The 12,417-nt window shown below is 41.7% G+C and overlaps 1 protein-coding gene across 1 annotated transcript in view; it reads left to right on the forward strand.

Annotated features, from left to right (window-relative positions):
• Positions 1-8,006: 8,006 nt before the first annotated feature.
• Positions 8,007-12,417, forward strand: part of baiap2l1a (BAR/IMD domain containing adaptor protein 2 like 1a) — a 35,474-nt gene continuing 31,063 nt past the window's right edge. Inside the window, exons 1-3 of the mRNA XM_084142292.1 lie at positions 8,007-8,257; positions 9,552-9,627; positions 10,014-10,100. Coding sequence (XP_083998418.1) covers positions 8,207-8,257; positions 9,552-9,627; positions 10,014-10,100 — 214 coding nt within the window. The 5' untranslated portion in view covers positions 8,007-8,206. The remainder of the gene's footprint in view (positions 8,258-9,551; positions 9,628-10,013; positions 10,101-12,417) is intronic.

Below are 12,417 nucleotides of genomic sequence, written 5' to 3' on the forward strand. Positions count from 1 at the left end.
ATGTATATTAATCTCAAACCATACATTTTTAGCAAACTATTAGCATTGGACTTGAATCAGACCAGCACAAAGCCCAAATCACAGGCGTGTAAATGAAGACTAGTTTCAGTATGAGTAGGCGACAGATCTGGTCCCATGCTGTAACAGAAGGGATTGGACCTCTCCTTTCTCTGCCCTGGATACATACAGATCACTACTGATATCAGGGATGTCCTGATGGGGCTGCAGTTCCATTTTAATGCTGGAGTAAGTGGCGTTACTGTACCCAGACATCTGTAACATAATAAATAAACAAACAAATATAACCATTTACACTGACACACTTTTTTTTGTGCTTGTAAGGCTACAGTGTCTCAACATTTCTTAGCAATTTTATACGGAACAAGAACAAATACACTGAGCAAATCACCATCGAACAACAAAGTCACTACTGGTCGAGTCCGAATCAATGTCAGAGTCACCACTGGTCAAGTCCGAGTCAAGTTAAAGTCCTGTACTCGAGTACTACAACACTGCTTGACAGTGCTTTCTACAGCCACGGCCATTATTTGTAGTTGATAGTTAGTCAATTTGTTAGGTATAGATCACCCCCTTGTGTTATAGAATAGCCTCATATCTTTGGGAGGAGTATTGAAACAGTCTCCTACCTGTTGTTTGCTGTTGTTTCCCTTCTGAGGGTGACAGGCTATAACAGTGATGAAGGTGAGGATTGCCAAGATGATCCCAGCACACGGCAGGATGAAGAGCAGGTTATTGGAGGCTATTAGGAGACAGAGATAACTGTTTTTTTACCATAGTTCAAGGTAGGGAAAACACTTCACATACTTTAATACTACAGTATTACATGATGCAGTTAGACAAGCTTGAATACTGGTCAGAAGTTGTGCAAGCAAAATTGATTTCCTATTTAGACTTAACTCCCAATTAGTAACTGTCATACTCCCCAGTGTCTGCGTAAATGATTATTCAAGCACCACCAGATGTCTCCTCTTGTCTTACTTTGTACACCACTGAATCATGTTCCTTTTGCAATCATTCATCCATATTTTAGTCTTCTGGTTTTAAACAATCTATTTGCTATGCATTAAAATGAGGCCAGAAGCTTCCTGAAACTCCTCTGTAACCGTACCACCCATCACAAATCAATTCACCACAGGAGACATGTGCAGTATGGGTTGTGGGCCTTGCGTTAAATTACTCTCCTCCAGAACTCCCTAGTGCATTCCTCAACCCTGGCCACTGTCCCACTGACATCTTTTCATTTATCTGAACACCCTATAACTTGGTTCAGTTTAAAGGGATACTTTGGGATTTTGGCAATGAGGCCCTTTATCTACTTCCCTAAAGTCAGGTGAACTCGTGGATACTATTTGTATGTCTCTGTGTCCAGTATGAAGGTAGTTCAAGGTATTTTTGCAAGCCAATGCTAACCAGCATTAGCACAATTAATGACTGGAAGTCTATGGGTATCTGCTAGCATGCTAGCAGATACCCATAAACTTCCAGTCATTGTGCTAACATTATTTAGCAATTGTGCTAGCGCTAGTTAGCAACTTGAAACTACACACAAAGACATAAAAAGTATATCTATAAATTCATCTGACTCTGGGGAAGTAGATAGAGGGCCTCATTGCCAAAAACCCCAAAGTATCCCTTTAAGATTACAGGGATAACTAGGAAATCTAAAGAGGTAAATTCTGATCAAAACCCCTTGTGCCACCAGAACTGCTGAGCGACACTGTACTATTAGATGGATCATTTGTACTATATCAAACTAGTCTATAATGTATTCATAGTTAGAGGAGAGAGTGTGTACTGTACTGTAGCTTCTGCCTAGCGCGACTAAACTGGACCGTATCTCCACAGATCACATGATAACACCTGACTTACGATCTCTCCTCACGAAGATGCTGTGGGAGGTCTGCAGTTTGCTGATGCCGTTTCGGGCGCTGATGTCCAGACAGTGGACTCCTAAAGCCGTGAAGGTGTGGTTCAGTCTCAATGTGTTATTATACAGCATGGTCAGGTGACAGCCTGTAGGGGTTGCTGATACACAGTTCTGTAGGAACCTCCAACACACCCACATGGGAGGACTGGGAAACAGAGAGAGGGAGAGAGAGAATAAATGAGCTGATTCTTTGATGTGTTATGCATGTTTATGATGTTGTATGTGTGTTAATCCTACTGAGAAATTGTACCCACCTTCCATCCACATGAATAGCCAGACTGTTGTTTCTGGAAACCTGGAAACTCAAAGGGCCCTTCAACTCAATATTTCTGATGGGGTCTGGAAAATAGCAGAGATATGCAATACACACAATTTCAAACGAAATAATTCTAAACAAAAATGATGTGTATTCTGTCAACCTACCCAACACTGTAACGTCCATGGTGTAAACCCCAGTTAGTGGAATATAGGTTTTGCTCACTTGGGCCCCCACTCTCAGCCACAGAGTGTAGTTTCCAGAGGACGAGTAGTTATAGTGCACATACGGTTCCGATCCCTCAAGCACCTCCCTTACAAAACCAGAATAAAACAACCACATAATATTTAAATATATAGCCTAAACTGCGAAAAGGAAAACAACAAAACATATATTCGATGAGAAACAGGCAGACATACCCGTTGCCAAAGTCCCAGGTATAGGTGAATATGGCAGTGCGTAAAGTGTTCCTTGGATCGAACAGTTCGAACTTGGTCTCGGTTGGAACCTCCGAGGCCAGCTCCCTGTCCCGCACGTAAGTCGCATTCCCTTCTCTCTGAATGAAGCTGAGCTTCCCCGCAACATTTTCTGAAGAAAAAAAAGTCACAAAAATATTAGTTTACTATAAATGGTTAAAAAAAATCTAGTATTTTGAAATAATGTTATGCGCGTAAAGTAAACCTACTCAGATGGAACAAACCGTCTGTTGCGAGCCCCAAAACCCGGGAGCTCAGAATCAGGGAAAGTGACACGAAAAGCACCACAATTATATTTCTGAAAACATAAACCAGAATTTTACAAAAGTATATATTAAACTTTATATTTAATACAATTCTACTTATTTACTCTAATATTACGCATGCAACACACATATTTACCGATACATATGCGCTTGTCCACTCACAGATGAGGCAAATTGTGTAGGCTACTCCAGAACCAAGAAATGTGGACACTTCAAATGGACAACCTATAATATATTCCTTAACTGCCTTGTCAGCTGCTGCCATAAAGTTGTTCATTGCCTTTAAGTTTCCCAAATTCCTGTAAAAGCCTGAAATCATTCCCATGCATTTTAACCATGTGCTTCTAGGAACACAAAGAGCTGTGTTGTTTAAGTCGCTGTCCATGGTTTTAGAAATGATTTACCTCACTGAGTTTATGGCCCACAACAAAAATCTGCTGGACACCTCTTAGGAATGATCATCGTTATTTATTAGTTATGAAGTCACCCATGTTCTATCTAGGGCAGTGTATAATTGAATTTATTGGCTAGACCTTTGTTTGATGTAAGCTATATTTGTCCTGCTGTTGAAAAAAAGGATGTTATGCTGCTTGCATCTCAAATCAAATGTATTTTATAAAGCCTTTTTATATCAGCAGCTGTCACAAAGTGCTTTACAGATACCAAGCCTAAACCCCCCAAAAGCAAGCAATGCAGAAGCACAAATTAGAAATGTTTGAAAAATGTGAAATTTGATTAATTGCATCTGTCATGAGCGTTCAGTATTAAATATGGCCACACGATGGAGACATACACAGAGAAATGCGATGGAGCCCTCACCTTGCAAGTAAAACATTTGTTAGAGTGAATATTCTGCAACTCTACACATTTTGCCATGGGGCATAAAGAAAATGTTGCCGTTTTAAAGCAAGTTTGCTGCAATTCTATACATTTTGCCATGGGGTGGAGCAAATATTTTGCAATTTTATAACACATTTCATGCAATTCGACTCATTTTGCCATAGGTTGGAGAGAAATGTTTGCAGTTTTTACTATAATTTCAGCGTGAGAGTGACTAACAAAATCAATGGGGGGCCCTAGTTGGTAATTTGTCCATGATTACTGCAAGTTTAGATAGCTGGCTGGACTAATTTACCAAAAATATTAGCTGACATGAGCTAATTGATTGTCAGTGACTGACATAACAAGAGAAAAACTGCTGATGCGCAACCACATTTTGAAATTGCACCTTGTGTATTATACTATTCTAACTCGCAACAGTAAGTTAAGACTGGACTGAGTTCACTCAATATCCCATATGGCATCCAAGCCGCGTCCTCAGAGCATGTGCAGACCAGCTGGCTGGATTGTTTATGAACATATTCAATCTCTCCATATCCCAGTCTGTTATCCCCACTTGCTTCAAGATGTCCACCATTGTTCCTGTACCCAAGAAAGCGAAGGTAACTGAACTAAATGACTATCAACCCGTAGCACTCACTTCTGTCATCATTAAGTGCTTTGAGAGGCTGGTTAAGAAACATATTACCTCCACCTTACCCGAAAACCTAAATGCACTACAATTCGCATACCGCCACAACAGATCCATGGACGATGTAATCGCCATTGCACTGCACACTGCCCTATCCCACCTTGACAAGAGAAATACCTATGTAAGAATGCTGTTCATTGACTACAGCTCAGCCTTCAACACCATAGTGCCCTCCAAGCTCATCACTAAGCTCAGGGCCCTGGGTCTCAACCCCTCCCTGTGCAACTGGGTCCTGGACTTCCTGACAGGCCAACCCCAAGTGGTGAATATAGGCAACAACACCTCCGCCACGCTGATCCTCAACACTGGAGCCCCATAGGGGTATGTGCTCAGCCCCCTCCTGTACTCCCTGTTCACCCATGACTGCGTGGCCACGCATGTTTCCAACTCAATCATCAAGTTTGCTGCCGACACAACAGTGGTAGGCCTGATTACAAACAATGACGAGACAGCCTACAGGGAGGAGGTGAGAGCCCTGGCGGAGTGGTGCCAGGAAAATAACCTCTCCCTCAACATCAACAAAACAAAGGAGCTTATCATGACTACAGGAGACAGCAGAGAGAGCACGCCCCCATCCACATTGATGGGGCCACAGTGGAGAGGGACTAAAGCTTCAAGTTCCTCAGCGTCCATTCACTGATGACATGAAATGGTCCCACAGACAGTGTGGTGAAGAAGATGCAGCAGTGCCTCTTCAACCTCAGGAGGCTGAAGAAATTCGTCTTGGCCCCTAAGACCCTCACAAACTTCTACAGATGCATCATTGAGAACATCCTGTCGGGCTGTATCACCACCTAGTATGGCAATTGCACCGTCCGCAACCACAGGGCTCTCCAGAGGGTGGTGCGGTCAGACCAACGCATCATAGGGAGCACACTGCCTGCCTTCCAGGACATGGGTGGATTTCTCCAACCCCTTCTCTGGCCGTTGTATTGGGCAGTTCAATGGTGAGAAATGTCTCAGTTCCTGGAGCTAAAACGTTGTGCTATCCAGGAGCACGAGTACAGGACATCAATAAGCTGCTCCAAAACATTTTAAACCTGCATCAGGAAATGGAGTCTATCATAGTTCATGTGGGATTCAATGACATAATGAAGGGCAGCTCAGAACAGCTGAAGATGGATTTTAAAGAACTGATTGGGTCTTTGCTTGACACCAACAAACTCCCCATAATATCTGGCCCTGTGCCCTCCCTAAACCGTGGCATTGAACGTTTCAGAAGACTTCTAGCCCTCCATAACTATCTACGTGACTATTGCAGCTCTGTGGGTATAACATTTATTGACAATTTTGATATCTTCAGGAAACAAAGCTCATTTTATAAGGAGGATGGGATCCACCAAAATAATTTGGGTTCCTGGATCCTTTCACAGCATTATAAGGCTGTTCTGAGACAATGACTTATCAATGACCCAAGCCCAGCTCAGTTAATCCCTACCATTGTGTCGCTGAGTTGTCATAATGCTTCAGCATTATCCCATGGGCGTTGGTATTGCATGCAGTAATCATGTGTCTATGAGCAAGTGTTATACTGTTAGCACTGAGGCGGTGGGCCCTGGTAGGAAGTCCACTGTGTGCAGCTCACCCTGCACACACATAAATAACATGAGCATGTTTACTTCTGCTAAGCTTCCCAGTAAAGCAATGAAAACAATCAAGCATCCCAGAAAAGTGCTAAAAATAGCCCACGTTAACATACACTACCGGTCAAAAGTTCTAGAACACCTACTCATTCAACGGTTTTTCTTTATTTTTACTATTTTCTACATTGTATAATAATAGTGAAGACATCACAACTATGAAATAACACATATGGAATCGTGTAGTAACCAAAACAGTGTTTAACAAATCAAAATATGTTTTATATTTGAGATTCTTCAAATAGCCACCCTTTGCCTTGATGACAGCTTTGCATACTCTTGGCATTCTCTCAACCAGCTTCATGAGGTAGTCACCTGGAATGCATTTCAATGAACAGGTGTGCCTTCTTAAAGGTTAATTTGTGGAATTTCTTTCCTTCTTAATGCATAATACTGCGTGTCAACATTGCATGCTGGTGGTGGTTGTATGATGGTGTTGGGTCTGTTTTCATGGCACGTATTGGGCCCCTTGGTGCAACGTTTGAGAATGTGATTTGAAGGAGTTAGGCGCAGGAGGGTAAATCACCGAATACAGCGTTTATTCCGTAGGACACAGTTATGCTGGATAGCGTCAACAACATACAGGCACACGGGGAACAATATCCCCGGAAATACACGGTACGGGTAGCTCAACCGAGCTACACTCAACTCACAAATAACAATCACCCACAAGGGCAAGGGGGGCAGAGTGAACACTTATACATGTACTAATGAGGGGATATGAACCAGGTGTATGTAATTGACAAGACAAGACAAATGGAATGATGAGATATGGAGCGCAGTGGCTAGTAGGCCGGTGACGACGAACGCCGAAGCCTGCCCGAACAAGGAGGGGAGGCTGCTTCGGAGGAAGTCATGACACAACGTTTGAACACCTCAGGATTGCCAAACAGGTGCATCCCTTATGGCAGCAGTGTATCCATCTGCAATTTGATTTTTTTCACCAGGATAATGCCCCATGCCACAAGGCTAGGGTTGTCCAGGAATGGTTCCACGAACATGTCAGTGAATTCCTTCTGCTACAGTGGCCTGGAATGAGATGGAACGAGCTATTCGGAGTAGAGATCCACTACCAGCCAACTTGACACAACTGTGGGAAGCATTGGAGTCAACATGGGCCAGCATCCCTGTAGAGTCCATGCCCCAACGAACTGATGCTGTTCTGATGGCAAAAGGGGTTGCAACTCAATGTTAGGAAGGTGTTTCTAATGTTTTGTGCACTCAGTGTATATATATATATATATATATCCCGGACTCTGACATTGCTTGTTCTGATATTTCGTAATTTCTTTCTTTTTACTTTTGTATTTTTTTCGAGGTATTATTACTGCACTTTTGGAGCTAGAAACACAAGCATTTCGCTGCACCTGCGATAACATCTGCAAATCTGTGTATGCAACCAATAAACTTTGATTTGATTTTCATTTGATAACAACAAGCAATGAACCACAACAGAATTAGGCCGAGAAGATCCCTTATGGAAGAACCACATGAATTTCACGTGAAGTTTCCAGATGAGAAATCGTGTTTTTTCTGCAAGGGATGTTTACATGAGACTGTTGTCGATGGCCAAATTGGGGAGTTAATTGATTTTAAAGTATTATTTGTTTGTTTATTTGTTTATTTGGATCCCCATTAGCTTTTGCAGAAGCAGCTAAATCAGGGGTGGTTCACTCTGATTTTAAAGTAAGTCTATTGGCATTTAAATGCATCCGAATGCAATAACAGAACCGCCCCGAGAGAGTGAGCCATAGGGAGCGACTGAGCGCCCAACCCCTATTGCCAATACCGAGTTGATGATCCACCTAAAAGCACAGCACCGAAAGTGCTTGACTAAAGCAGTGACGTCACGGATACCACCTTTTCTGTCTCTCGCGCCTCGGACACACACACACGGTAAAGTTTGACAGTCTCGGTTCAGGCAGCGCAGCGGTTGATGAAGGTTTGTTTGGCCACCAGCGCACAGTTGCGCTTCTGCTCTCCGTGTCCATTGAAAGGAATTCTATAGACTTCGAGTGATTGGCTTTGGTTTTTGGCTTGGTTTTGATTTTTTGTTCCATCTTGAAGAGACTGAGAAATAACTGCCAACATGTCGCTGGATCATGACGATGTGAATAAGCTGACCGAAAGTACATACAAGGTAAGCAGGCTTTTTGTTAGGCTATGTTCTCATCATCATAGCTCCCCACTTCTCCACCTTGACCTTGACTACATAATCACAGGGTTTCGATTTGGCCGATGTCCATCGTCGCCTTTGGCAATAGCAGTAGGCTCCAACTGGCTTCAGTTTAGGGCACACACAGATAGTATAGGAGATACATATGCCCATTCCATAATATGGCCATACATTTGCACAGTGCGTGTCATGAGCGCATGTGTACACTTGTGATTTGTTGAATGCCCGTGATTTGTTGAATGCAAAAACGCAGTGAAGTAGCATACAAAGTACCTTTGCCTCCCAACTGAAAAAAACAACAACAATAGATTTGTCATTTGTCAACTTTACTTTTGTCCAATCATCTGTATCTTATTGTTAGTTCATCAATTATAAGGCAATATGGTGCACTTCAGTCAGGCTGTTATCTAGCACATGCCACAACAGCCCCACCTGTCCAGTACTCTGCAGGTGAAGTCGAAAGTTGCAGCTAAATGAATTATACATGCAGTTTAGGACCTGCCACAGTTTCAGCTGAAGAGAAGAGTGAAGAGAAACCTGTTTCTCTCTGTTTCCTTCTCTCTCTCTCTCTCTCTCTCTCTCTCTCTCTCTCTCTCTCTCTCTCTCTCTCTCTCTGTCTCTCTCTGTCTCTCTCTCTCTCTCACTCTGGCAGGGTTCAAGTAGGCCTAACACATACCTGGCAGTTCATTGTTCTATTGAGGGTGTGCCTGGGGAATTGAAACAGGGACTCCAGTCCTGAACAGCATTTTATTGTAGGCCAATTGAATAGGAGGGGGATTGGGTTTGGTTCACCCTAGCCTGCTGCTGCAAATGCTTTGTGTAGGACTTTGCTCCCACATAGCTGTAAAGTGTGAAGGATCATGTTAATGATTAAAACGTTTCATTTCAGCTTGGAGTTATTTATAGAATTAACACATAAACATTGAAACCTTTATTTATGATGACATCAAGACAATCATTTATGTGGACTTGTTTATTCGACACATCACATGGTTTATTGGCTTATTACTGGAATCTGTTTATCCACTCCACAGGAGAATTGGCCATTGTTTATAAAAAGTCAGTTTTCCAACTGGACATTGGTATAAAAATAGTGTTATTTAAACAAAGAATGTCAAGAATAGTCACACTCAGTCCCTGGCCAAGAATAAACAGGTCTTTGATTGTTCTGTAGTTAGTTTTTCTCGTCTGTGCCCTCCCTGCCGTAGTTCATTCTCCCCTCTCTCTCTCTGACCCCCTCCCCCTCTCTCTCTTACAGAATGTGATGGAGCAGTTCAACCCAGGTCTGAGGAACCTGGTCAATCTGGGGAAGAACTATGAGAAGTCTGTAGCCGGTAAGAACATGTTTATGTTTTATACCCAGTACAGCCAGAGGAGGATGGGTCTGAGTCTGGTTCCTCTCAAGGTTTCTTCCTTCTAGGGAGTTTTTCCTTGCCAGTTGCCACTGTGCTGCTGCTTGCTCTTTGGGGATCTAGGCCGGATTACTGTCAAGCATTTTGTGACAAATGTTGTTATTAACAAGGGTTATACAGTATGAACAAAATGTGATTTATTGTCCCAATATTTTGACAAAAGTGAATTAGATGTCTCACATGATACACTAACAAGCTAACTTTTACACTTTCAGACACAGGAATGGCTAGCACACGGGTCTTTATAGGGTATCATGTAGATGTTGGGGAGATCCATTCATATGATTGTTTTGTTTGTCTCCTCACAGCGATGACTCTTGCTGGGAAGATGTACTTTGATGCTGTGTCAAAGATAGGAGAGACTGCTTCCGTGTCCCCTGTCTCCAGAGAATTAGGTAAGTTCACACACACACACACACACACACACACACACACACACACACACACACACACACACACACACACACACACACACAGATACACACACACACTGTAATTAATCCGTCATTAGTGCTATACACAGTTTGTTATTCCTTCTCTCTGTGGTGACTCACCACCCATTATGTTAAAGTGCTGCTGGAGTTATTGAGGTGACCTATTGTCCCAGGTCTATATTTTTATGATCCATTAAATAGCTTCTTATCAGTGGTGTAAAGTAATTAAGTAAAAATAGTTTAAAGTACTACTTAAGTAGTTTCTTGGGGTATCTGTACTTTACTTTACAATTGATATGTTTGACAACTTTTACTTTTACTCCACTACATTCCTAATGAAAATAATATACTTTTTACTCCATATATTTTCCCTGACACCCAAAAGGACTTCTTACATTTCGAATGCTTAGCAAGACATGAAAATGGTCCAATTCACACACTTATCAAGAGAATACCCCTGGTCATCCCTACAGGCTCTGATCTGGCAGACTCACTAAAAACACATGCGTCCGTAAATAAAAAAACAAGAAAATCATGCAGATTGGTTTGCTTAATATAAGGAATGTGAAATTATTTATACTTTTGATACTTAAGTATATTTTAGCAATTCAATTTTCTTTTGATATTTAACTATATTTAAAACCAAATACTTGTAGTATTTGTAGTATTTTTTTTACTTGAGTCATCTTCTATTAAGGTATCTTGTTATCTCATTATCTTACTAAGGTATCTTACTTTTACTTAAATATGACAATTGTGTACCTTTTCCACCACTGCTTCTTATAATAATAATAATAATATGCCATTTAGCAGACGCTTTTATCCAAAGCGACTTACAGTCATGCGTGCATACATTTTTTTGTGTATGGGTGGTCCCGGGGATCGAACCCACTACCTTGGCGTTACAAGCGCCGTGCTCTACCAGCTGAGCTACAGAGGACCACACTTATGCTCCTCACCAGCCACTGTGATGGACTGTGTTCATGTCACACATACTGTAATTATTCCAGGGAATCTTCTAGTGGCTGTTATCCACAGAAAATTGTCAGATAGAAGCATGGTATTTTCATGATAATGCTGTACAGTGCCTTCAGAAAGTATTCATACCCCTTGACATATTCCACATTTTGTTGTGTTACAGCCTGAATTCAAAATTGATTACATAGATTTTTTCTCTCACCCATCTACACACAATACCCCATAATGACAAAGTGAAAACATGTTTTTAGACATTTTTGCAAATGTATTGCAAATGAAATACAGAAATACAGTATCTAATTTACATAAGTATTCCCACCCCTGAGTCAATACTTTGTAGAAGCCCCTCTGGCAGCGATTACAGCTGTGAGTCTTTCAGGGTAAGTCTCTAAGAGCTTTCCACACATGGATTGTGCAACATTTGCCCATTATTCTTTTCAGAATTCTTCAAGTTCTGTCAAATTGGTTGTTGAACATTGCTAGACAACCATTTTCAGGTCTTGCCATAGATTTTCAAGTAGATTAAAGTCAAAACTGTATCTCGGCCACTCAGAAACATTCACTGTCGTCTTGGTAAGTAACTCTAGTGTATATTGTCCTGCTGAAAGGTGAATTTGTCTCCCAGTGTCTGGTGGAAAGCAGACTGAACCAGGTTTTCCTCTAGGATTTTGCATGTGCTTAGCTCCATTCTGTTTATTTTGTATCCTAAAAAACTCCCCAGTCCTTAACGATTACAAGCATACCCATAACATGATGCAGCCACCACTATGCTTGAAAATATGGAGAGTGGTACTCAGTAATGTGTTGTATTGGATTTGCCCCAAACATAACACTTTGTATTCAGGACAAAAAGTTAATTAATTTGCCACCTTTTTTGCAGGATTACTTTAGTGCCTTGTTGCAAACAGGATGCATGTTTTAGAATTGTGAGAGTGTGATTTGAAGGAGTTAGGCGCAGGAGGGTAAATCACCGAATACAGAGTTTATTCCAACAAAATACAGGCACACGGGGAACAATAGCCCCGGAAATACAAGGTACGGGTAGCTCAACCGAGCTACACTCAACTCACAAATAACAATCACCCACAAGGACAAGGGGGGCAGAGGGAACACTTATACATGTACTAATGAGGGGATATGAACCAGGTGTATGTAATTGACAAGACAAGACAAATGGAATGATGAGATATGGAGCGGCAGTGGCTAGTAGTACTTTTCACTCTGTCAATTAGGTTAGTATTGTAGAGTAACTACAATGTTGTTGATCCATCCTCAGTTTTCTCCTATCACAGCCATTAAT

Source organism: Coregonus lavaretus (genome assembly GCF_964263955.1).
Source record: "Coregonus lavaretus genome assembly, chromosome: 25".
In the NCBI taxonomy this organism is placed as follows: Eukaryota; Metazoa; Chordata; class Actinopteri; order Salmoniformes; family Salmonidae; genus Coregonus; species Coregonus lavaretus.